The sequence below is a fragment of the Nasonia vitripennis genome, chromosome 1 (genome assembly GCF_009193385.2).
Source record: "Nasonia vitripennis strain AsymCx chromosome 1, Nvit_psr_1.1, whole genome shotgun sequence".
Lineage (NCBI taxonomy): Eukaryota > Metazoa > Arthropoda > Insecta > Hymenoptera > Pteromalidae > Nasonia > Nasonia vitripennis.
Window position 1 is genome coordinate 23,391,973 of NC_045757.1, and position 23,941 is coordinate 23,415,913.

General features: G+C 35.3%; 4 protein-coding genes and 1 pseudogene across 17 annotated transcripts; 3 read left to right on the plus strand and 2 right to left on the minus strand.

Moving 5' to 3' along the window:
* Window positions 221–2,369, plus strand: Or178PSE (odorant receptor 178 pseudogene; annotated as a pseudogene).
* Or179 (odorant receptor 179) lies at window positions 7,381–12,375 on the plus strand. 5 transcript variants are annotated; one of them, XM_031933513.2, is made up of 9 exons: window positions 7,386–9,743; window positions 9,810–9,975; window positions 10,041–10,133; window positions 10,208–10,466; window positions 10,566–10,688; window positions 10,773–10,863; window positions 11,016–11,152; window positions 11,252–11,384; window positions 12,196–12,375. In XM_031933513.2, the coding sequence occupies exons 1-9, from the start codon at window positions 9,600–9,602 to the stop codon at window positions 12,274–12,276; spliced, it is 1,227 nt and encodes a 408-aa protein (XP_031789373.1). In that variant the 5' UTR covers window positions 7,386–9,599; the 3' UTR covers window positions 12,277–12,375. The 5 variants fall into 5 exon arrangements, with proteins under 5 accessions (XP_031789374.1, XP_031789376.1, XP_031789375.1 ...); NM_001190631.1 differs by having other exon boundaries at window positions 9,600–9,743; window positions 9,810–9,932; window positions 10,016–10,133; window positions 12,196–12,276; XM_031933514.2 differs by lacking the exon at window positions 12,196–12,375 and having other exon boundaries at window positions 7,381–9,743; window positions 11,016–11,173; window positions 11,252–11,360.
* Window positions 11,909–13,801, minus strand: LOC100114994 (protein Asterix). The gene is made up of 3 exons (XM_001599678.5): window positions 13,711–13,801; window positions 13,401–13,613; window positions 11,909–13,050 (listed from the first exon to the last, which is right to left on the minus strand). The coding sequence occupies exon 3, from the start codon at window positions 13,047–13,049 to the stop codon at window positions 12,717–12,719; it is 333 nt and encodes a 110-aa protein (XP_001599728.1). The 5' UTR covers window position 13,050; window positions 13,401–13,613; window positions 13,711–13,801; the 3' UTR covers window positions 11,909–12,716.
* Window positions 13,734–16,301, plus strand: LOC100114956 (periodic tryptophan protein 1 homolog). Its single transcript, XM_001599649.6, has 10 exons — window positions 13,734–13,972; window positions 14,092–14,150; window positions 14,228–14,370; window positions 14,532–14,714; window positions 14,811–14,918; window positions 14,978–15,152; window positions 15,231–15,389; window positions 15,460–15,656; window positions 15,730–15,966; window positions 16,035–16,301. Exons 1-10 carry the CDS (start codon window positions 13,883–13,885, stop codon window positions 16,229–16,231), a joined length of 1,548 nt encoding a protein of 515 aa, XP_001599699.1. The 5' UTR covers window positions 13,734–13,882; the 3' UTR covers window positions 16,232–16,301.
* An 81-nt stretch (window positions 16,302–16,382) lies between these two features.
* LOC100115929 (RING1 and YY1-binding protein) lies at window positions 16,383–23,830 on the minus strand. Of its 10 annotated transcripts, XM_032597638.1 has the most exons (5): window positions 23,426–23,559; window positions 22,100–22,221; window positions 21,486–22,009; window positions 21,158–21,292; window positions 16,383–19,526 (listed from the first exon to the last, which is right to left on the minus strand). In XM_032597638.1, exons 4-5 carry the CDS (start codon window positions 21,220–21,222, stop codon window positions 19,145–19,147), a joined length of 447 nt encoding a protein of 148 aa, XP_032453529.1. In that variant the 5' UTR covers window positions 21,223–21,292; window positions 21,486–22,009; window positions 22,100–22,221; window positions 23,426–23,559; the 3' UTR covers window positions 16,383–19,144. The 10 variants fall into 10 exon arrangements, with proteins under 10 accessions (XP_032453529.1, XP_016842336.1, XP_016842326.1 ...); XM_016986847.3 differs by lacking the exons at window positions 21,158–21,292; window positions 23,426–23,559 and adding an exon at window positions 23,185–23,418 and having other exon boundaries at window positions 16,385–21,132; XM_016986837.3 differs by lacking the exon at window positions 21,158–21,292 and having other exon boundaries at window positions 16,387–21,132; window positions 23,426–23,830.
* Between the last annotated feature and the right edge of the window lie 111 nt (window positions 23,831–23,941).

The following is a 23,941-nucleotide window of genomic DNA, read 5'->3' on the forward strand; positions in this document are numbered from 1 at the left end:
ATTGATCTTTCAGTTACTGTTAGTGACACTTAATAGTATATATTTTTGAAGTTTACGTTTACATTGAAGTAAAAAAATACACCTTGAATATGTATGAATGACATACGCTGTCGATATTGGCAGCATATTTGTAAAAAGAATATTCTGATGGCGGATTGATAGTAGAGTTGTATATATTAAAACACATTTGATGATATAATTTAAATTACTAGCCGTACAAATGGATTTATTTGATAGCCAATATTTTAAAATCAATAAACGTGTTTTGACAATCTGTGGGTTGTGGCCTTATCAATCAAAATTAGGGAAAAGAATTAATTTTGCGTCGTTAGCGAGTAGCACAATTTTGTTCATTTTTACTCTAGTAAGTATGTGAGGTACTTTATGATCGCACTTCGCTCTTTTAAATCACGCATCCATCTAGTATAGCAGATGAATAATTTCTGTCTCATTTTAAAAGATAGCTGGTATTATATCGCAATCTCCAGTTGAGTTTGTAAATACCGTAGAGACTTCGATGGGTATATCTTTCTGTTCTACTGGTCTTCTTAAATGTGCAATTTTTTATAAACAACAAAATAAGGTGAATTTACTTATTATACTTGAATGGATTCATTTAAATAGGTTATAAGTCCGAATTCATTACATTTGTTTTTTCATGGCAGGTAAAGGAATTATACGAACGAATAGCAACTGATTGGATGAAACTAACCGACGATTCAGAGCGTGTCATACTACAGTCATTTTTTTGGTAGGTCGAAGTTTAAATTTTATTACAATGGGTATTATTGAGGAATTATCTTGAATAGTTTTATGATGTGTACATCTATTAGTTTATTAATTGACATTCATATTTCCATTTTCAGTTTATTCTTTCGCTGCTTTTGTAGTATTTTCGTGCTTCGAGTTTCTCCCGCGAATATTTTACAAAGAATCATAATATCATAAACCACACAGCTTCCCTTATTACTTCAGACCCATGGTAATACATAAGAAATTTTACGATTTACAGGTTGCCGTGCATACGACCGTTATCGTGATATACTCTGGTTTAACATATCTGTCGGCTATTGCTACGTATATTTTTAGTGTCAAACATGTTTGTGCTCTGTATGAAATTGCACGGTAATTCATTTTCTTTTCAATTTAAAAAAAAATTCTTGCTCCGTTGATACGAGTGTTTTCAATTGATTGTTTTCATGATTTCATTATCTCGCCATTTTATAGGTATCGATTGCAAAATGCAATCGTATATGATATAAGCAATAAACCACTACAAGAATTAATAGATGATACATCGACTATTCCTAAGTTGATTAAAGTTATTAATATGCATAAACAAGCTCTTAGGTTGACAAAATTAGAAAAATTAAAGTTTTTTAAAACCTTCGCACAATAATTCTGAGCATGAATCTTGATTTTTTTTTATTTTACAGAGCCACGCAGAGAATTGAGAAAGTTTTCAGTACTGACTTTTTCGTTTTGGATGCTTCTAGTTTGATTGCTCTTGCAATTGGCATATTTGATCTCGAAGTATATAAATTTACGATCATATATTTTTCGAAGCATGCTGCATGTTTTCTTGGCGGATTTCAGTAATAACGCATACTTCAAAGTATTCTCGTTTTTTAGTTCAATTATTATAAGGGAAATTTTCGCGAATTTGTACGAGCCTTACTAGTAGTATCGATTATTATAATCTATCTTTTCTTTGTGAATCAATCCGGAGATCGAGTTATACAAGCATCTAACAATATACATATAACAGCGTAAGTATTACATGCGACAAACATAAATGCAAAAAAGTATGCCCAAATAACGATGAGCAATTTTCATGTATAAAAAAGATTGCGATATACAAAAACTGCCTTTCTATATGGAGTGGGAAATACAAAAAAAAATTACCATTTTTGATTGACATTAATGAATGTCGGATGAAATCTTGATTCTTTCTCTTATTTCAACTAAATTGATTTAAACTTTTTTATACTGATTTCCCCCAGCAGATTAATTTCTCTTAAAAAAAATGATGACCGGATGTTTTAAAGCCGTTATGACGTAATTTAAATTTTGATTATTTGAGAAACAAATAAGTATCCGTTTTGAATATAATTGCAATTTTAAAATTCTAACCTCAAGGAAATTGGCTGAAATGATAGACTTGGTTTTATTCGCCGTTTCTAACCACTTGAATTTAAAAATATGCATATTCACATCTTATTTCGTTAATTAATAGGTATAATATTGATTGGTACAAGTCATCTTCAAGAGTACACCTTTTTGTACTCATGATTATGCGACGCACTTTGAAACCCGAAAAATTGACAGCAGGAACTATAATGATGTTATCAATAGAAAACTTTACTGCGGTAAATATGTGTTTTTGTATGTGGCGTAGACAGAGCAAGCTCTGCACAAGTGGCCCTTCCACACCGGATTCCCACAGGTACTATCGTTGAACAATACTACCGTGGGGCCCGTCAACTAGCCCTTTTTGTCTTCTCCTTTAAGGTTTGACATTTCCATACATCCCCCATCCACCAAGGTGATTAGAGGTTCAGGATCAAACTCGTCTTCTTCATTCTGCATCGTCCTGCCTTCTTCTTCATTCTGCATTGTCCAGCTGTCTGCTTCCTGCAGCATCGTACGGTCGTCTACACGGAAACATTTTTGACACTCTGGGTACACTGAGAGAAATGTAGAGTTAGAATAGCCGTACATTTTTCTGTGGTATTAGCCTTGGACGACCACAGCTGATTTAGTGGTGGACTCAGGCAGATTCTACCGGAGTTTGCAGTAGTCCAAGCTTGGCTCCTCCCCGCGCTATATCAGCCGCACCGAACACGTGAGGTTTTACTTATATGTTTATGTTTTTTAGCATATCATATCACAATGAGTGACAAATTTATAAGGGACATATTGGTTTCGTGGAATTTGTAAAAGTTTTGCGAAAGGTTTGAGAATAAGTATTGCAATATGTACACTGCGCGTAAATTGATCCACGGTATTATTACTGTCCTCATGACTGTCGCTATGACAGCTACATGAAAACTCCTCCTTTGTTGACTATGGCCATGTGGTTTTTTTGTGACGGTCAGATTTGGTAGCAATACCGTGGATCAATTCACGCGCAGTGTACAACCTAACCTCTTAACCTCAATATTTGTATACTTATGATTAAGCACAAAATTTAAATAATTATAAATCAATGCATTGTTCAGTTATGAATATTGGTTTACAAGCTTTCAGAGTACAATGTGACATACCTGTAAAGTCTCTTGGCTTATCTGAAAGCCGTAGACCTGCATTCCCCTTAAAACCCGATGTTGCCGTAAGCTCGTCAGAGCTAAGCAAACCTTCTGCTTTGGGATCATGAAAATTTACAAATACGATAAACTGTACTCTGAGGACTTTTAAACCAATTTGTATGCCAAAACAATGAATCACTTATTAAATATTCAATTTTTATACTTATACTTACTGCCAGGTAAAAACAGCGGTAGTGCTAAGGCAGATTCAACCTTAAACCATTTGCTTGAGCGCTCCAGTAGTTTCCGGTTAATCCAACTCTACATTTCTCTCAGTGTAGTCTGAAACTCTTGGAGTCTAAGAGATTCCACTTTTGGACCTCTGGGGCCCCCATTCTGGCATGCAGGCCGAGACGGGCCTAGATGCAGACTTCCCCCACCACCGTTTTCTTCACGTGCGTAAATACGCTCGCATGGTGGGGAATGGCTTACATTCGGGAATTGGGCGTCCCAGGGTTCCAACTTGGAGTCTCTGTACATCTAAGAATCTCGGATGTACAGAGCTTCCAAAATAATAAAAAAGTTTTTCTGTGTACTTTGAGCAGCATCGACCAGCCATCCTCTAGACAAACTCAACCCCGACACCTACGTTCCTGTGCATCGGGTGAGCGAGTCTGGGCTCAACTCAGTTACCTATGTTCCTCAGTATCGGTCTAAAGAGCACTCGGAGGTAATCAACCCTAGCTGCTACGTTCCGCTGCATCGGGCAGGGGAGTGAGAGCTCAACTCTGTGACCTACGTTCCTCTGCATCAGTCCGAGGAGCGTTTCGTATCTACTACCTAGTGGCCTTCGTCGAGCAACAGTTTTACTCAGCTGTCTCGGCTTGTCCTTCCCTTCTATTCTCTTTGTCATTTCTAACCTTCTTAAGAATGGTCTTTACGTAGTTGTTTACTGCGCACCAGCCATCCTTCGACGCTAGCATGGCTGTCATCATTGACTCAGGGGTCACCCTAGTCTGAAGGTAACGCTCGAGTTCTTCTCATTCCATTTCGTATCGCGAACAGTCACTGAAGACATGCTCCGCATGTTCGTTTGCTTCCAAACATACTGGGCAATTTGGATTGTCCTCTATCTTGAAACGGTATAGGTAGGCTCGAAAGCACCCATGTCCGCTCAAAAACTGCGTAAGGTAGTAATTTACTTCCCCGTGTCGTCTATTGGTCCAGCCGTGCATCCATCGCCCCTTTCCACTGGAATCCAATCGTCTTTGCCACTCAGTTAGGGTTTGTTCCTTTGCGGATTTCCAAACTTCCTTTTGAGTATTGTCACCACACCGGCTTTCTTCGTATATATTCTTTCTGTTGCTAGAAGGTCAATCGGTGACGACCCACTCGCTCCTGCAGTTGAGGATTATCTGCAAACCCTAGAGAGTCTGGACTTCTCTGAATATTTCAGTTTTAGTGCTATTGCAGTGTCTGATTTATCGGCCTCTGTATCGCACTTTAACACCGAAGGCGGGGAAGTGATGGCATTCCACAGGTTGTAATTTCTAAGGCACTGCCAGTACTCGCTCCTTTACTATATGTCAGATTTTCAACCTGTCTTTGAGCGAGTCACGCTTTCCCTCTGCCTGGACGTCGCTGGTACGAGCACTAAATAAGGTCAGCTCCCCAACAACTCTGACTGACTACCGGCCGATCTCTCTAGTTTGATTTCTATCCAAGGCGCTGGAGTAACTGTGCATAGGCAAGTCTCAGAGCACCTTGAATCAAGACTTTTCATGGACAACCTATAAACTGGCTTCCGCACCGGTCATAGCACACAGTCTGGCTTAATTCAGCTGACTGATGATATCAGACTTGGAATAGATAATAAGAAAGTTATTCTTCTACTTCCATTTGACTTCAGCAAGGCATTTGACACAGTGTGTTACGTCAGGCTACTCAGAAAGCTATCGTCTTTCGGCTTCTCCAAGCAGGTTATCTGCTAGCTTGCATCCTACCTTACGGGAAGAGAACGCAGGCCGTCATTGATGACAACAACGAACTCTCCACCTTTCTGCCACTAAACACTGACTTTCCACAGGGATCTGTTCTAGGTCCTCTGTTTTTCGCGTTGTACATCAATGACATCTGTTTTTGCTTGAATCCAAATGTGTCCCATCTAATCTACGCGGATGACCTGCAAATATACAGCCAATGACACCTAACACCTACATCAACATAGAAGGAGCCCGGGTCGACTACGAACCCTCAGCGCGCAATTTGCATTGGTGCTTAACTCCAAACTTACATAGAAAGAGCACGTAACACAAATATCTAAACGTGCTCACTCATTGATGTACAGGCTATACTTCTTTCGGAAGAGTACCAACTTCAGGCTGCGTCAACACCTTGTGCAAGTGTGTTTCTTTTTCCTATCATCGACTTCTGCTCATTAGTATACTGCGACCTGACCCTAGACACAACACTAAACTCTAGAGACTTGTAAACACGGAAATTCGGTACATCTATGGTGTAAGGAGAAACGAGCATACCTTCTCTTACAGGCGTGAGTTGCAATGGCTAACCACCGCCGAACGTAGAAAATACTTTATGGCCTGCTTTTTGGCGCCGTCCAGCCGATTATACCCTACTTTATGGTGTGTGATCCTAGTGCAGTATGACGGAATAACCAGGTAGTTAGATGCATTAGAAAATAGGGAGAGAGAGAGAGAGAGAGAGAGAGAGAGAGAGAGAGAGAGAGAGAGAGAGTGCGACACGATTCAAGATATAGAGGTGGTTTGTCTTTACCCCCTCTCTGCAATGAAACTTTTGGCCTATTGAAGGGCCTTGTTCTTACGACTCTATACCAGAAGTGTCAAAGACTCCGTCAGTGATCAGTCAATATAGACATCGATTAGAAGCAGTAGACACGAAAGCCAGTACCAGTACGATCAATAATTCAATTTTAAAAGAAGCAATCGGTTACAGTGAGTAGTAATGCATTCGCCATTCAACACAAAATGAACAAAACGAGTAAACGAATATCAAGAAGAAGGTAAATAAGAGCAGCGGAACCGCTGGGTACATAGCCCTAAAAAGAAATTCCGGCATTTTGGTCGAGGCGGTAAGGATAGGTGACGAAGCGAAGGAGCGGAAAATTCTCAAGAGCGGCGTCAACCCCAACACTCGGGATGACGCTGACGAAGGGAACGACACCCTTCACCACGCGGTCAACGGTGGCACAGCCTTCAAGATAGCTCTAAAGCTAAACAAGTACGAGTTTGCAAAAGCGCTGTTGTGCTATGACGCGCGAATCAAGGTTAAACTGTCGAGGACTACTATGCACCGGTCGATAGTGAAAGACGCAATCTGGCGATGCTATTTTATAGGCTTCGTGCACGAGGACAACAAGGAAATTTTAATTCTTATCAGAAAAGGTGCTAAAATCGACCAACGCACGCGCGGCCTCAGTTGACGCCCTAGGAGTGTTTAGAGAAAACACAATCGTTTAATGACTTAAACTAATCATGTATATTTAAAGAGAAAAAAATATGCATACAATTGGCAACAAGGCCTTCGCGCACTTCGTCTCTGTAAAGGGTACGTTTCTTGAATATTTAACTAAGTAAGCTAAGGTATTCGCGGTGCTCTACCAGAGCTGGCCGTCATCGGTAATTTGGCAAGTACCCTTAAGGGTCGGTAGTGACGGTATTGGCGGCTAACTTGGGTAGTTTCCTAGAAGATAGGAATCACACCTCCTAACTCTACGACTGGGGGTTGCACCCTGCAGCCGAAGACGGAAGACCATACTGCTACGACTTACGCAGGCGTAAGTCCGGTATCAAAAAACCATGATCTACCGCTATCAGTCTTGGTAGTTCGCTCCAATAAGTATCTTCAGGTGGCTACATCGGTTGGGAGTTGCTGCCGATGCTGGTATGCAATGCTTCGGCGGTGCCGTGTCCACCTGGTGGAAAAGTATAGAACTACGGTTTAGTTTTTTTTTTTAACTACGGTTTAGTGCCCGTAACTTTTTGACTGTTGGGATATTGTTTGGAGGTGCTACTCGTGTTTTTTACATATTGCATGTCCAAACGCATGTAAAAAACTTGGTCTGGTATGCGTGTGTGTTACATATAAAAGATGCGTCTAATTGAGGAATTCTACGGGAAAAATACACATTTTTGACCTCATAAACGGTGAAAAAAATGTTGGGGCTCTCACCCGGACCACTTTTTTTCTAATTGTAAAAATTTAAAACAATGCAAAACCACGTTCCATAACTGAAAAAGTGCTTTGTTATACTGTTTATCTTTAAGCTACTCAAATTCATCAAAAACTAGTCAGTATTCAACGGCATGTACCCAATGCATGAAAACAGAAACAAAAAGTGTGTGGTTGGTGCGCGTGCGTTGGTCGATTTTAGCACCTCTTCTGATAAGAATTAAAATTTCCTTGTTGTCCTCGTGCACGAAGCCTATAAAATAGCATCGCCAGATTGCGTCTTTCACTATCGACCGGTGCATAGTAGTCCTCGACAGTTTAACCTCGATTCGCGCGTCATAGCACAACAGCGCTTTTGCAAACTCGTACTTGCTTAGCTTTAGAGCTATCTTGAAGGCTGTGTGTGAGCTGAAAGTACGGGAAGAGAGCTTTAATTAAAAAAATCAAGTGGAAAATGCTTGATTTGGTCAAGTTACCTGCATTTAAGAATATAAAAAAAATTAAGAAAAAGGTACGAATTTCTTGACTCCGAAAAATCCTTAAATTTTCATGATTGTACCACATTTTTAATTGTAACTTTTGACCAAATCAAGGATTCACTACTCTTTTTTACCGTACTTTCATCCTACCAATCTACATTTATTGTTTACGCCTTCAGAAATCAAGCACGTACATACCCTAGTGGAAAAAAATGTTATAAATTGAAATAAATTGTAATAAAACGTAAAAAAATGTAAGAAACTGTACCTTTTTGTTGGATTTCGGACATTTTTTCTCATACGTTTTTGTTCATTTTCTTACATTTTCAGATTTGTTAACTTTTTTTTACATTTTATTACATTTCATTACATTTTATTAAATATGTTATTTTACCGCCTAATATAGTCAATATATTTTTTTAATTATTAATTTTATAATAAAATGTAACAATGCATAAGAAATTGTAAGAAAAAGTAAAAGGATGTAAGCAGAAGTAAGAAAATTAAAAAGTCGCTATTTTCTCATATAATATTACGCTTACAGACAATTTTTTACATTTTGTTATACTTTTTTACGTATTGTTACATTTGTCATTTCAAAGAAGAGACCCCCATGAAATCCTGGATCAAGGATTTGTAATAAATTGTAATAAAACGTAAAAAAGGTCCGAAATCCAACAAAAACGTACAAAATGGTACGATTTGTTACATTTTCTTATATTTTATTACACTTTATTACATTTTTTATTTCCACAAGGCACTTTTTCTCTATATGTACGTAGTTTTGCATTGTTTTGAAAATATAGAATTATAAAAAGAAGATTGGCTGGGGAGCGTGCCGTAACATTTTTTTTCACCGTTTTTGAGGTCCAAAATGTGTATTTTTCCCGTAAAGTTCCTCATATGTGCAATGTTCTGATTATGACAATTGTAATCAAAAATTATCACAACTTATATATCCTCGCTCGATAAATAAGACATTTGAACTTCCGCATAGTAATATTTTAAGTAGATTTTACACTCTCGTAACGAAGACTATATATTTGACTGTACATTTGGCAATTATCCGGCAAAATGTACACTATATCTTTAATGACATCAAATTTTCAAAATATTTTCAATATTTCGAAATTCTAAAAAAAGTTTTGAAAACGTTGCGGTTAAGTGCATAGAGAGACAAATATATTTACTAGTTATAAACGTAAAAGTACGAAATCGAGTCTTCGTTAAAAGCGATGATATGATTCTCAATTGAATCCAACAGCACAAATGAGTAGTGTTTGTATCATTTCTAGTCAGAAATTTGTCAAGGTTAATACCACGATTAGATTTTTGGAGTAAAGAAGGACGAAATAACTAAAGTTTGTGAAAAATATGGACTTAATCGACAGCTGTATCGAAGTTTGCTTTTGATTGAAAAAGTTTCATAATTAACACTGATGTCTCAATACTTTCAGTAGCAATTAATAGTTTGTATTTTTACAGTTTGCCTGTATATATTTAAAGTAGAAAATATATACCTTATATGTATAATGGCATATACTTTGAAAATATTGGAGAATAGCTGTAAAATAAGTATTCAAGTGGCAGTTATTTCACAAAGTCGCATATTGTACATTGAAAAATATTTGATGCTCGGATTCAAATTGCTCTTCGGTATAAAATGGATTCATTTGATAGCCAATATTTTGAAATAAACAAACGTGTTTTGACAATTTGCGGATTATGGCCTTATCAATCAAAACTGGGAAAAAGAATTACTTTTGCAATGTTAGCAAGCAACACATTTTTGTTCAATTTTACACTAGTGAGTATAGTATTATACTTATAGGTATTATAATATGTTCGTCATGTATCATTTTATTTTCAAAAGATCGCTGGCATTCTTACACATTCGCCAGGTGAGTTTGTGAATACTGCAGAGACATTAGTAGGCTTATTCTTTTGTTCTACTGGTCTTCTTAAATGTGCGATTCTTTATAATCAACAAAATAAGGTGCATGTTAACTTACGTCACTTAAGTGATTTTACTCAATCTGGTAAGTCCAATTTTATTTATATTTATTCATGAATCCGCAGATAAAGAAATTATACGAACGAATAGCAACAGATTTGAAGAAGTTGACCGACAACTCGGAACGGGGCATACTACGATCATTTTTATTGGAAGGTCGAAGACAAAACTTTTTAACCATGGGTATGCGATTGTGAAATTATTTTTAATAAAAGCTTTAACAATAGATTAATTGAGAATAATTTTATCATTTTCAGTTTATGGGGTCTCTGCTTTTATAGTATGTTCATGCGTCGAGTTTCTTCCACGAATATTCAACGAGGAGTCAGAATATCATCGACCCCACAGTTTTCCTTACTATTACAGATCCATGGTAATTCATGAGAAGTTTTACGATTTGCAGGTCGCCGTGCATGGGACCGTTATCATGCTATACTCTGGTTTAACGTATATGTCGGCCATTGCAACTTATATTTCCAGTGTCAAACATGTTTGTGCTCTGTACGAAATCGCACGGTAATTCATTCTTTTTTTTATAAAACAAATATCTAGGTACACGGATAGTAATATTTTCAAATAATTGATGTTTCATAATATTTCATATCGCTATTCTAGGTACCGATTGCAAAATGCGATAATTTATGATAAACACAATTATCCACTACAAGAATTAACTGATGATACATCGACGATTCCTAAGTTGATTAAAGTTATTAATATGCATAAAAGAGCTCTTAGGTGGACTATAAGTAGAAATAATTTAAAATTTATAAGTAATAACAATTTATCAGCATAATTCAATTTCTTTTCTTGATATTACAGAGTCACGAAGAAAATTGAGAAAGTTTTTAGTGCTGACTTTTTCGTTATGGAAGCTTCCTGTTTAATTGCTCTTGCATCCGGTATATTCGAAGTAAATCAATAAAATCAGACGTCCATTCACGAACTAAAATGATTTTTAATTCCTAATCAATAATAACTATAGTTTGATATTATAATATGTTATATATCAAACTATGTTTATTATAATATAAAGTACACACATTTATGTCTCTTGTTTTCTAGTTAAATTATTTCAGAGGAAATGTTCGTGCAATTATACGACCCTTGCTAGTAATGCCAATTGTCACAATCTATCTCTTTTTTGTAAATCAGTCCGGACAACAAGTCATACAAGCATGCAATGATATACATACAACGGCGTGAGTATGACAAAAAAAAATGTAAATGCGAATTTCTAACGGTTTTATATAAGTATTTTAAATTGTATACTCAATAAATTATATCGTTATGTATATTAGATATAATAACGACTGGTATAAAGCATCTGCAAGGGTACGAATTTTTGTATTCATGATTATGCAGCGCACTTTGAAACCTGAAAATTTAACAGCAGGAAGCATACTAATATTATCAATAGAAAACTTTGCTACGGTGCGTATTTATTAAGAGTAATCAACGCAATAGTATAATAGTATAATACCCCTACTGAAAATAAAAAACTAAATAGGGAAATATGTTAGTAATTAGTATAATATAATATATGTATAACGATCACTTGTAGTATATATTTGTAGCGCTCTTTAAAGAGCGCAATAGTAGTTAAAAAATTATTACATTACATTTTTTAGGTATTTTTATTAAATCGAAAGTGTTTTAACAAGTTTTTCCGTGAAATGCATATTTTTCAGAACAGAAATCGTATTTGAAAAAAATTGATTCATTTTTAATCCAAAAAATACGCATTATATGAAAAAAAATTGTAAGATAATACCTTTGATTGAAAAATACCTAAATGTCAAGCGATTGATTTTGTTTATTGCAAATCAGTATATATACAGATATTGCGTTTTGAAATCAACCAGTTTCGATTCGCATAGTTAATAAACATTAAGCAAGCCCAAATTACTGAGGGGGATGAAAATTTACACGTGATCAACAGGCACCAGCGCCCGGACTATGATATTTTATACTTTTTATTCGATTTATTCGAACCTCTTTTAGATTTTATTACACATCTACTACATTTTATTACATTTCTTTACGTTTCATTATCTATTACGTAGACATTTTTCTAAGTTTTTTAAATTGATCAAACCTTAGATTTTTATATCAAATATATTTTTACAAAAATCATGAAAAACATTATAAAACTGTCATCAAATATAAATAATTTAGTATGTAAAATGTAAAAAAATTAATTAGAATTACTAATCAAAATTTTATTGTTATTTATATTGTTAAGATATTAAGAGCTGCTTGGTCATTTGGAACGATAATGTTAACTACACTAAAGCACTCGCCATCAAGAAACGAAGATGCATAGTACATATGCAAATACTGATTACATAATTTAAAAAATTATTTTTGTAATTTAAACGGAAATAAATAAATTCAAATTATTAAATATTTATACAAATTGTAAGTATAAAAGATAATTTGTTAATAGCAATGTAGTGTTGTAACTTTAGAGAAACTATGCATTTGTTGTTTTTTTAAGTATTTATTAATTTTGCACACATTTTTTTAAGTATTATTGATCTTTCAAATATGCTCCATCATATTTTAATGTTAATGCAGTTATAAAAATGAAAATGTCTATGTTTATTTTATGATCAACATCCATTTACCTATTTTTATTTTATTTATACATAATATATAGATATCTATTACTGTAATGTATAGACATAATATAAATTTCCATCATCCATAGAATTCATATTTTAGCAAGTCTTTTTTAAAATCAAAGATTCTATTCCATATATTTCACTGCATGGCAGTTGCCCATGGCGGTGTCATAGGCTGTGGATTCTGTAGATATGACATCACTACAGCAGAGATCGACAACATGAAACTGCTTAGAATCTGCTTTGTGTCATCGCTGACTCTTGAGTTTGCAAAACTAATACACGAACAGTACAGTGCAACCCATGCACACCATTTTAACCTCATCATCAAACCACACATGCTGAAGATCATTCCTAAAATGTTCATGTAGTCTGGTGTCAAATCATCACCTGGTTGAGCTTGGCTGGCTACAACAGAAGGCTTGTAGCGAAGTTCCTTTTCAGGACGGCGAGGATCTGATGAACTGTTCATTCTGGAAAAACAAATAATTTGAATAGTTAATGAAATTTTTGTTGGATTTTATTTCAAGATTCAAGCATGTAATAATAGGAAATCGTTATTTGTATCTGTATAACCTCAAAAAGTAACATCAACTATTTTCTATACAGTATATCACAAGTTAAATACAGTATATCATACAGTTTAAAAATTTTACTGCAACAGACATATTTGTACTATATATGATGATTGATAATTTAAAATTATTAATTGAAATATAAGTTCATACAAAAATGAATGATTATTGAAAATTAAATTCTTTTTTATTACCCTTTAGAATTTATCAAACAAACCGTAAACCGATTGAAATAATATAGTACTTACATGTCAGAATTACTTGATGATACTGTAGAAATGATAAATAATACTTTTTTTCTTTATCACAAAGCAAGAACAAATTACTCCAAAATTGATGTCAGCTGCGCCTACCGACGACTATGACACAGCTGATGCTGATCAATCACAAGTCACAACCACAAGCGGTAGGATTTCATTGGATGATCGTCAACCATATGATCGTCACCCCCCAGTCTATACCTATATATAAATTTTGGACAGTATCGGTAAGTGACGGTAAAAAATGGTTAGATTGAAGATTGTCCAAAAGAAGCGTAAATATGACTGTCATACTTACGCAGTTCTTTCTCTTTGATTTGTGTCCGCGAATGCGCACCGATGCACGTGGATCGTGGAAAAGACTGATCTCATATAAACATATCCGGAACACAATCTGGAGCAACCCGTAATAACAACATTAAAATTAGTTGAAGTACTATTAGTAAAAAAGAATTAAATATAACAAGATAATGGACGAAACAAGCGAAACAGATCAAAAGAATTACATATCTTGCTTAACATGGGTCAGGAGAGGAGTAGCTGCTTCGGTACCTGATAAGGTTAGCTTTTTAATTGTTGGTTTAAAAATCGATTTTGTTCGATAAAAATTAATGAAAAGTAAAGTTATTAATGCAATAGAGTAATCCAATTATTTATAACGGTTATATTCAAAATTTAGATTGAATTGACGCCTCAAGAGTTGCAAAATATCATACAAAACACACAGTCAGAGTTAAAGTAAGTTTAAAACCGTGTAATTTGTTCTATATAGTACATTTTTAGTTAACAATAGATGATAATATTTTTTTTTGTAGTCAAATAAAAGAAGAAGATGACAGTGAAGATGAGGAGGCTGCAGGTACAAATGAAAGTAAAAATACCGCCACTGATGAGGAGATGAAAGATGGTTCGGTAAAAGCTAATGATGAATTTGATTTTGACAAATATGATGATGAAGGTGCGTTGATTTGAAATTCAGTTGTAATAATAGAATTATCATACAGGTTTATAATGTAAATTACTCACAGACTATACAAATATTGAAAGGAAATATCAAATCTCTTATATGCCTAATGTATTTTTTACTGTGAAATGAGTTAAATTTTGATTATTTTACAGCTGATGATATCTATGCTAATATTGATGGAATTGCTGTAATTAATGAAGGCAAAGATCCATTAGTAACAGTCGGAGACAGTGAGGATGAAGATTCAGAAAAGGAAGACGACATTATAAAAGCAAATGACAATCTTGTTCTGGTTGGGCATATAATGGATGAAGCTAGTATTTTGGAAGTATATGGTAAGATTCTAATACAAATAAAATCAATAAATTATATAGGTTGAATATATTCCCAATATATCTGATGTTTATATAATTATGTAATTGTTGTTATAGTCTACAATGAAGCAGAGGGCTCCTTTTACTGTCACCATCATGATTATTTATCTTATATACCACTGTGTTTCGAATGGCTGAATTTCGATCCCTCAGAAGAAAAACCTGGTATATTCAAATATAAGAATTTAATATAAAAATAGTTTCTGATGAAAAATATTTTTTAGGTAATCTTTGTGCAATTGGCAATGACACTCCTATTATTGAAGTGTGGGATTTAGATGTAGTAGGTGGTATTGGACCAGTATTCAAGTTAGGTAAAAAACCTAATAAAAAAAAACACATCAAGCGTGTTGGACATACGGATGCCGTACTTGACATTGCATGGAATACCTCTCACAAGTAATGCTCAGTTACTTATATTTGGTATAAAATGTTTCTGCGCAAAAAGTAAAACGTCATTCTTTTCTTATTTTTTAGTCATGTCTTGGCAAGTGGATCTGCAGACAAGACTGTGTTGCTTTGGGATTTGGAAAATGGAACTCCAAGTACAAAACTATCTTCGTTTGAGGGAATAATTCAGTCAATAAAATGGCACCAAACAGAAGCTCATATGCTACTTACTGGAAGCATGGACAAGTAAATACTATTTTTATATTCATCAAAAACTAACGATAAATTGAAATTATTAATAATTGTTTTCAATTAGGAAAGTGCGATTATTTGACTGTAAAACAGAAGTAGCAAAAACATGGAAAGCATCTGGAGAAGTTGAAAAAGTGGTCTGGAATCGGTTTGATTCTAACTTATTTTTTGTAAGTACAGATAATGGATATATTGAATGTGTTGACATCAGGCATGACAAACCTCTTTGGAAAAAACAAGTGCAAGAAGTGGAGATTGCAGGTATAGGCTTATTCCAGAATATGAATTTGTTTCTTTTCATATTTTATTGATTTTATTTAAAACATCTTTAAAGGTTTATCAATGAGCGTGTCATGCCCGGGATTGTTAGTCAGTACTAATAAAGATGGAACAATTAAAGTTTGGGATGTCAAAAATTATTTAGAACCACAATTGGTCTTAGAGAAACAGACGAATTTAGGCCACATAATCTGTCTTGAATCTAGTTGTGATAGTCCTTTTATATTTGCCGCCGGAGGAGACAATAAAGCTAATAATCTAAATGTGTATGATTTATCAACTATGCCGGAAGGTATGTATATAATCATATTTCATTAAAAATGAGTGAGTTACGATTATAACAAGACTTATTTTTTCCAGTTTCGGAGAGGTTTCAGAATAGAGAACTAATTCATCCGGCTCACGTAGTTGATTTTTCTAAAACAAATAAGTTAAACACCGTTAATGAGGAAGTGATGGAAGTTGCGGATGACATAGGATCGATTGCTTTGGAATCAAAAAGACCCAACCATATTACGAAAAAGAAAAAGAAGCCCAGGCATCGTAATTTTAAGTAGGCTCGTTCTACATTACTGTGTAAATATAGTTTGTTAAAAAGTAAACGAAATACATACTTTTTTATGCGAATTAGTTTGTTATTGTTTCTTAAAATTAAAATCTTTTTATTATGTTTTATGAATATTTATGTAATAAATAATAATACCAGACTGTATTGGAAGAAGAATTTTATATTTTCTCAGTTTGAAAAGCAAGGATGCTCTGCAACATTACCTATGAACACATAGTAACATCTTTTATTTACATTCGTATTAAAGAAAGAGCTCATTCAAATTAAACGAAACTAAAGAACATACGGTTAGTTTTTGAAGAGCTCCGACATCAGACAAGTATATTATTCATATGTCGCGATACGTAAAATTACATCTTCATACAATTGAAGTTCAATTACATAGTTTTGTTGAAATTAAATACATTAGTTGAAAAAACCCGTTCAAAGTTCACGAAGTGAACTTTAATGAAAAAATTAATTTGCATACCATAAACACTTAATTTATGAAAATAAACCTATAAATTAACTTATCATAGATAAATTAAAGCTACAAGGGAAAAGGCAGTGCATAAGTTTACCAATAATTTTCATTGACTTTCTCAAAACCGCCATTTATATTTTACTACATCAGAACATCTTTTTTTGTTTTTTTATTTATTTTTTTTTTTTTAAGAATCCATACAGTCTCGTCTTGTCGACTGATCTCATGCATAATATGTATGCAAAGATTATTATATAAAATCGTAAATCAATATAAATATATTCTAAGTAAGCTATTCTAAGATGCTTAAATTAAAATGCGTACCTATTTTTCAATAAAGTAAGAAACGAAATGTTATGCGAGGCTCTTTCGACTTCAAATATCAAGAATATGAAGAATCTTCACAAAAAGTACGATCAATCGACAAGTTGCAAAACATGAGTTTTTATACACTTCACAAAGTCTTATTTCAAACACCGCATTCCGTTACACGCGAATGCCAGTTCATTATTTACTTATATATCTTTTTATATCACTCATACAAGCTAGCACGTCTGATGCATGCATGCTTATTGAAACTAACTTTTCCTTTTACCTAGCCTTTCAGTCGCATTATACCACGGCATCCTGCCAGAAAAAAGTTCAGATAAACGGACTTCGGTTTAAATTTCTCTACGATCGGGTAGGACACCATTTTTTCTATTGCTTTGGGATCAAATCTTTTTATATTTAAAAAAAATATGTATCATTATCAGATCATTCATTATATTTGTTTATGACTTAAAACAAATTGAAATCAATGCTTGATTTCTGTAATAAAATTCTTTTTACACTAAACGCGATACAAATAAGATTGCTCATTAAGTATGTATAAGATCGATTTCAAAATAATGAAAATGTTGCTGACTCAAAGCATCTAAATGCTTGTACAGAGTTAGATAACGTGAGGTATACTCGAATGTGTTGTGAATATTTCCTAAGAAATAATCTTTATAACTTGCACTCTGGCAGTGGTCACGTAAATTAAGTGGCGACAAATGTTACAGACAAATTATGCTAATAATGGTCTCTAGAAAAATGAAAACGCTATGAATTCATCATCGGCAATCTTATGTAAATTGTTTTAAATTGTGTCAACTGTTGTATAAAACTGTGTACTAAACTTCAAGGCTCATGCTAACACTTTCTTATATTAATTGGTAAGAAAACGTTTAGAAATGTGAAATTTACTCTTAAATCTGATTATTTGTGGTAAACTATAGACGACTTGAAATTTTTATTACGTGTAAAATTCATATTTTTACATCGAAAGTTATTATGTTGAATTTAAATGACACACAGACGGACGAAAAGTTAGATTCCCGCAATAAAACAAATGTTTGAAAAAAGAATACAATTTTTTAATAAATGGTAATACCCATAGTTGTACTACACCGATTTACCTTGAAGATTTACAAGTATAATAATCCAGAATGTTATTTTCTTTATAACTTTTGAATTTTTAAGTCTTATGTAATAGTTATCGTTGTTTTAACAATTAGATTCCTCTTAGATTCACTGATGTGGGACTTTAGTTCTAGCTCAAGTAAAGAAATCTGTAAGATCTAAACAAAATTCATCCAAAAGACAAGTTTGTACAAATACCGGTATGAAAAAGTAAGTGCCTAAGTACAAAACTGGTTGCGACAGGACACCTCCTGGCTTTGCAAACAATATTGAAGGCACTTGAACCGTTTGATTAGTTTCCTTTTTCCTACTATATAACTGCACATTTTACAAATTCGTAGCCATTAATAGCATAAAACGTCTATATGTTTATGTAATATTTTTTTTCTGCGGTCTGTAACATAGTCGAAACAATCGACGTTGTCTATAAGGACCTCACGAAGAATGGACAATAGATGACATTACATTACACAATATATTAGTTTGAAATACTCCATGCACGAAAAGGACAGTTCGTCTATCAAATGATGGCCCGGCACACACTTGCAATTGCAAAATTGAGTCTCCACTTAGCGAGCTAGATTAAGCCCAATAATAGTTCAAGTCGAGTTTTGCTAACACGGTAGTGTGTGCTTTGAGATTCTACTGGTATAGAGTTAAAATATACATTGATAGGAGCTTGTTACGAAACTACTGATGCAAATTTATTATAAACCAAATATTAAAAAAAAAATCAAACGTTTTAAAAACATTCCCATAAGTATGATAATGTTGAGAAAGTTTTATAATTTATGCAAACCAACTCTAATAAAAAGTTATAATTTCGTATCTGCTCACACAGCACACTTTGACTGCCTTAACATAAGTATCAATTACTCCCAAAACACACGCTACAAAATCCACTTTATGCACACAAGCCTTCGAACGACGTTTATAGAAGGGATCCCATTGCCAGAATCCTCTTCGCATCTCTACAGCGCAGCTCCGCTAATTTTAAGCGTCGGTACCGATGTCGAGGCTCCTCGAGTCCTGGTTGGAGTCGTGCTGGCTGCCGTTCTCCGAGGAGGCGCTGCTTGAGAGGCCGGACTGGTCGCTGCTGCCTTTCTTCACCTTGGGCTTGTACTCGGTGATGACAACCGTGACGTTGTTGACCGTGACCTCATTGCTCTGGGCCGTGCTTCGGTCGATGTTCTTCAGTCGAGGCGGATGCCTCGACTTACGCCTCGGCTTGTCCAGCTTGTTGCGGCTGCCGCCCCCGGCACTGGTCGTCGATGAGCCACTACCGCCTTCCTTCTTGCCAGGCTTCAGCAGTGGCACGTACTGCTGCTGGGCCACCTGCCGACCGTTACGCTGTTTTTCATTGACCGACCTGGACTTTTTGCCTGCCCGGGAGCTTTTTTTGTATTCTTGGGAACCGGTTATTTTTGAGTGTTATCAAGGTTGCCTTTGATTACTTTTTGTAACTGTATACGCGTTAAAACATTGTTTGTAACATTATTTGTTTAAAGCGCATACTTATACTAAATAATAATAGTAAATAATAATAGCTATAATAACAAAGATGTAAATACATTGTTCGTCCTTGATGCAAATTATACATTAAGAGAAAGTAATAAAAATTCAAATATGCAGTTACAAATTTTAGTTAGTCGCTCGTATAAAATTCGTCACAAAAAATTTATAGATCTTGAAAAGCATTACATTGTAAGGTTATAAATAAAAAGCGGTACAACTTTAAACATTAAAACTTCTTATTTGTTATTTTTTCTCAAATTTACAATTATTTTTCTTAAATGTGTCAAATCGAAACTTATGGGTCTTTACAAATAATTTTAGGACAGCAATCAGGGTATGGTAAGATGGGATTATGGCTGTATTCTGTGACTTTGTCGTCAGGTAATATATGTGATATAAAGCTGAAAAATCGAAAATCGAATTATAAGGCTTCATATATCAAATATCGAAACAATAAGAATAAAAGAATATATCAGTATTTCAAATTAGCTTATTCTAGGTCTATAATTTTAGGATAGTTCATGTTGCTTAGCAACCGTTTGGAGGTTCTTGACAATATTCGGCTCGCAATTCTTCTTCTACTTGGTCAAAACAAAAATTCATAAATAGTATTAGACACAATTATTGAAACTAAATATTTGTAAAATTGATCCTCAAAATATTTGTTATATATACCCGCGTACACTTAGCGAGCTAGATTAAGCCCAATAATAGTTCAAGTCGAGTTTTGCTAACACGGTAGTGTGTGCTTTGAGATTCTACTGGTATAGAGTTAAAATATACATTGATAGGAGCTTGTTACGAAACTACTGATGCAAATTTATTATAAACCAAATATTAAAAAAAAAATCAAACGTTTTAAAAACATTCCCATAAGTATGATAATGTTGAGAAAGTTTTATAATTTATGCAAACCAACTCTAATAAAAAGTTATAATTTCGTATCTGCTCACACAGCACACTTTGACTGCCTTAACATAAGTATCAATTACTCCCAAAACACACGCTACAAAATCCACTTTATGCACACAAGCCTTCGAACGACGTTTATAGAAGGGATCCCATTGCCAGAATCCTCTTCGCATCTCTACAGCGCAGCTCCGCTAATTTTAAGCGTCGGTACCGATGTCGAGGCTCCTCGAGTCCTGGTTGGAGTCGTGCTGGCTGCCGTTCTCCGAGGAGGCGCTGCTTGAGAGGCCGGACTGGTCGCTGCTGCCTTTCTTCACCTTGGGCTTGTACTCGGTGATGACAACCGTGACGTTGTTGACCGTGACCTCATTGCTCTGGGCCGTGCTTCGGTCGATGTTCTTCAGTCGAGGCGGATGCCTCGACTTACGCCTCGGCTTGTCCAGCTTGTTGCGGCTGCCGCCCCCGGCACTGGTCGTCGATGAGCCACTACCGCCTTCCTTCTTGCCAGGCTTCAGCAGTGGCACGTACTGCTGCTGGGCCACCTGCCGACCGTTACGCTGTTTTTCATTGACCGACCTGGACTTTTTGCCTGCCCGGGAGCTTTTTTTGTATTCGGTTGGTGATTTTGTCATTTTTCTCGCTGACATTGTTTTCTCAATGGAACACACAGAGGGTACTTGAGAAAATAATGCTTTACGCAAGGGACAATTTTTTTTCCTTCAAAAAATTTAGAAACACAAAGCGTTAAACGAAGAGCAGTGTGACTTATTACACTAACGCGTACATCATCATTACGTTCAACACTCTTTTAAACGTAATAATAACCAACTGTACTGAGTACAAAATTTAATCTCGTTTTTGTCTGTATTGAATTGTAATTTGGTTTTGAGAATTGGAAGTATTTAGATACCTGCTGCGCCACCAGCTGTGGATTGATACGCGGTTTCCGCGTGGAGGTACCTTTGCGGACGTCACACATTAGGCACTTGAATGCTTCGGCTGTATTACGATACGTGCAGACACTGCAGTCCCAGTAGTTGTCTTCCAAAACCTTCGCCTGACGTTTACCGCTTCCGGAATGGTTCATTGTTCATCGGAATTAGCTGAGAAACAACTTTGTTTCTTCTCAAGTGAGAACCCACCTCTCCGAGTAGTATCGCTTCAGCCTCATGAAAGGTGTTGTTTTTGGTCCTGGGTCAGTTGATAATTTTCGACGACGGGAGGTGCGGACCTCCGGTTATTAAATTAATAAGCCGATTAGATCGGCTTCGCGACTAGTGGGAAGCGTAGCTGGAGATATCTAAGACAACATTGAAGATATCAGCTGTAGGAAATGCATCGCTATCTCAAGCAGTGATACCCATTTAAACTGCCACCTACTCCCTGTAGGTATGATGCATACTGTCGAAACATGATATACTATTTTGTGTGAGCCTGCGAAAAGAATTTAAAATGTTGTTTGTTAGTGTATGCATACAAAGCAATGTATCATTAGTTTCAAGGTTGCATATAAACTATACCTACTAACTATATATAGATTTAACTTCTCTTGATTAAAATCTCCTTAATGACATTCAAACCATTGTGGCATAAACTTCTCAAGTATTGATCCCCATGTACTAATAATTACTTCCTTGTGGAACAACCTGAAATACGCAAATATAACTGAATTAGGAAAATCTATAATGGTGAAAATAAGTTTTGATTTTGGTAAATCTTCAAATAATCAATAGGTACCTAAAATTGTACTTAAATGAATTTTAAATTTCATGTCTTTTTTTTCGGCATAATACAATATAACCTTCATGCACATAAGTATTGATATAATGCACATATGAATACTTGAAACTGAATAGAATAAAATTAATTCTGGATAAATACGTAGATAAGAATAACTAAAAAAATAAAAGGAATACAATCTTTGCATAAACTGTTTCTGTACGAAGCTAACTGTAATTAGTAATTATATTCAATCAAGACAATTTCAAGATTATATTTTCAAAATTTATGCATCAAAGAACATCTAATATACCATTGCACAGTAATCTATTTGCTTGTTAAGTATTTGAACCAAGTCTACGTGATTTATAACTAAAGCAACATACATAGTATTTGTAGAAGTTACATCTATATTGTCTAATATTTTCAAGGATCATTCTATGTTAAAGTTTTTGTAACTATCTCACTCTACGTTAACTCATGAGAAATTCATGTTTGCTTCACGGAGATAGTAAATAATCTTCAAATGCAACAATCATACTCAACATGCCAATTCAATCATTATCACAACTACATAGAAACATACTTGTAGAAAATAACTTTTTATCTGTATCTCTTATAATGTACCGCATTGAAACACGATCATCAGAGCTGACAAGGTTTGAGTCTTACTGTAGGTGGAGCATTAGAGTAGAATAATTATATTGATCCAAATAAAAAATCACAACTAATTACAGTGGTAGTCCAATCAATGCCAAGCTCAAAATTAGAAACTCCAATGATTAGATCAATAATTGTTGAAGAAAATGGTTGCTCTCTAAAAATACACATCCACCACACTGACTGTCCTTAACATATCAACCTCTCTAGGCTCTACCCACAGCACTTACCTGTGCTCAACCTCAGCTCTTTCCACACGTGCAAGTGCAAGACTACAGCAGTCCTGGATACCTAATTACCACCTCACATCCATCACACTCATTACAACGCCTTCTACATAAAGCATGTATGTACTATGTATATATCCCAGACCTCGCGCTCTGTCTATCCCTCTTTCTCTCTCGCTCTCTCTCCCCAATATAATTTAACCACAAAATCCAACAACGGCACAAAGCACCACCGAACACTCACCATCATCCGAAGAAACTCTCCACAGTCCACATACGATCCTCCGCATCTGCTGTGTTGAGGCCGACGCACGAGAACTGACGTATAAGACTTATGTCGTACGACATTTACGACAGTGCCTTAGTTAAATATTTACTTGTGTACCCTCTACAATTATGGATTTTGTTGAGTACGTGTAAAATTCGTAAGTAACTGCTGCTTGCTGCAGCAGCATACGTCAAACCGTGGCGTGCGTTGCCCACGACACTGCCGTAAAGCAGGCTCTTGCGCGGACTGCAGGCCTGCAGCGCAGGAGGATTTAATTCAGTGGCACACGGACGAGAACTGGAAAAGGATTTTCAACGGAATCGACGAGATTTCCGTTCTCTCTACGGGCCGCCGCAAGAGCTACTGTGTAGACTGTAGTGTGTGTATGCTGTGTATATAGCTATAGTTATTGGTCGGCGCGTAGGGTGGGGGGAGAGATTTGGCAGCGTCGCGCCGACACAGATCCGTATAGGTATTACTTAGGCGATTCTG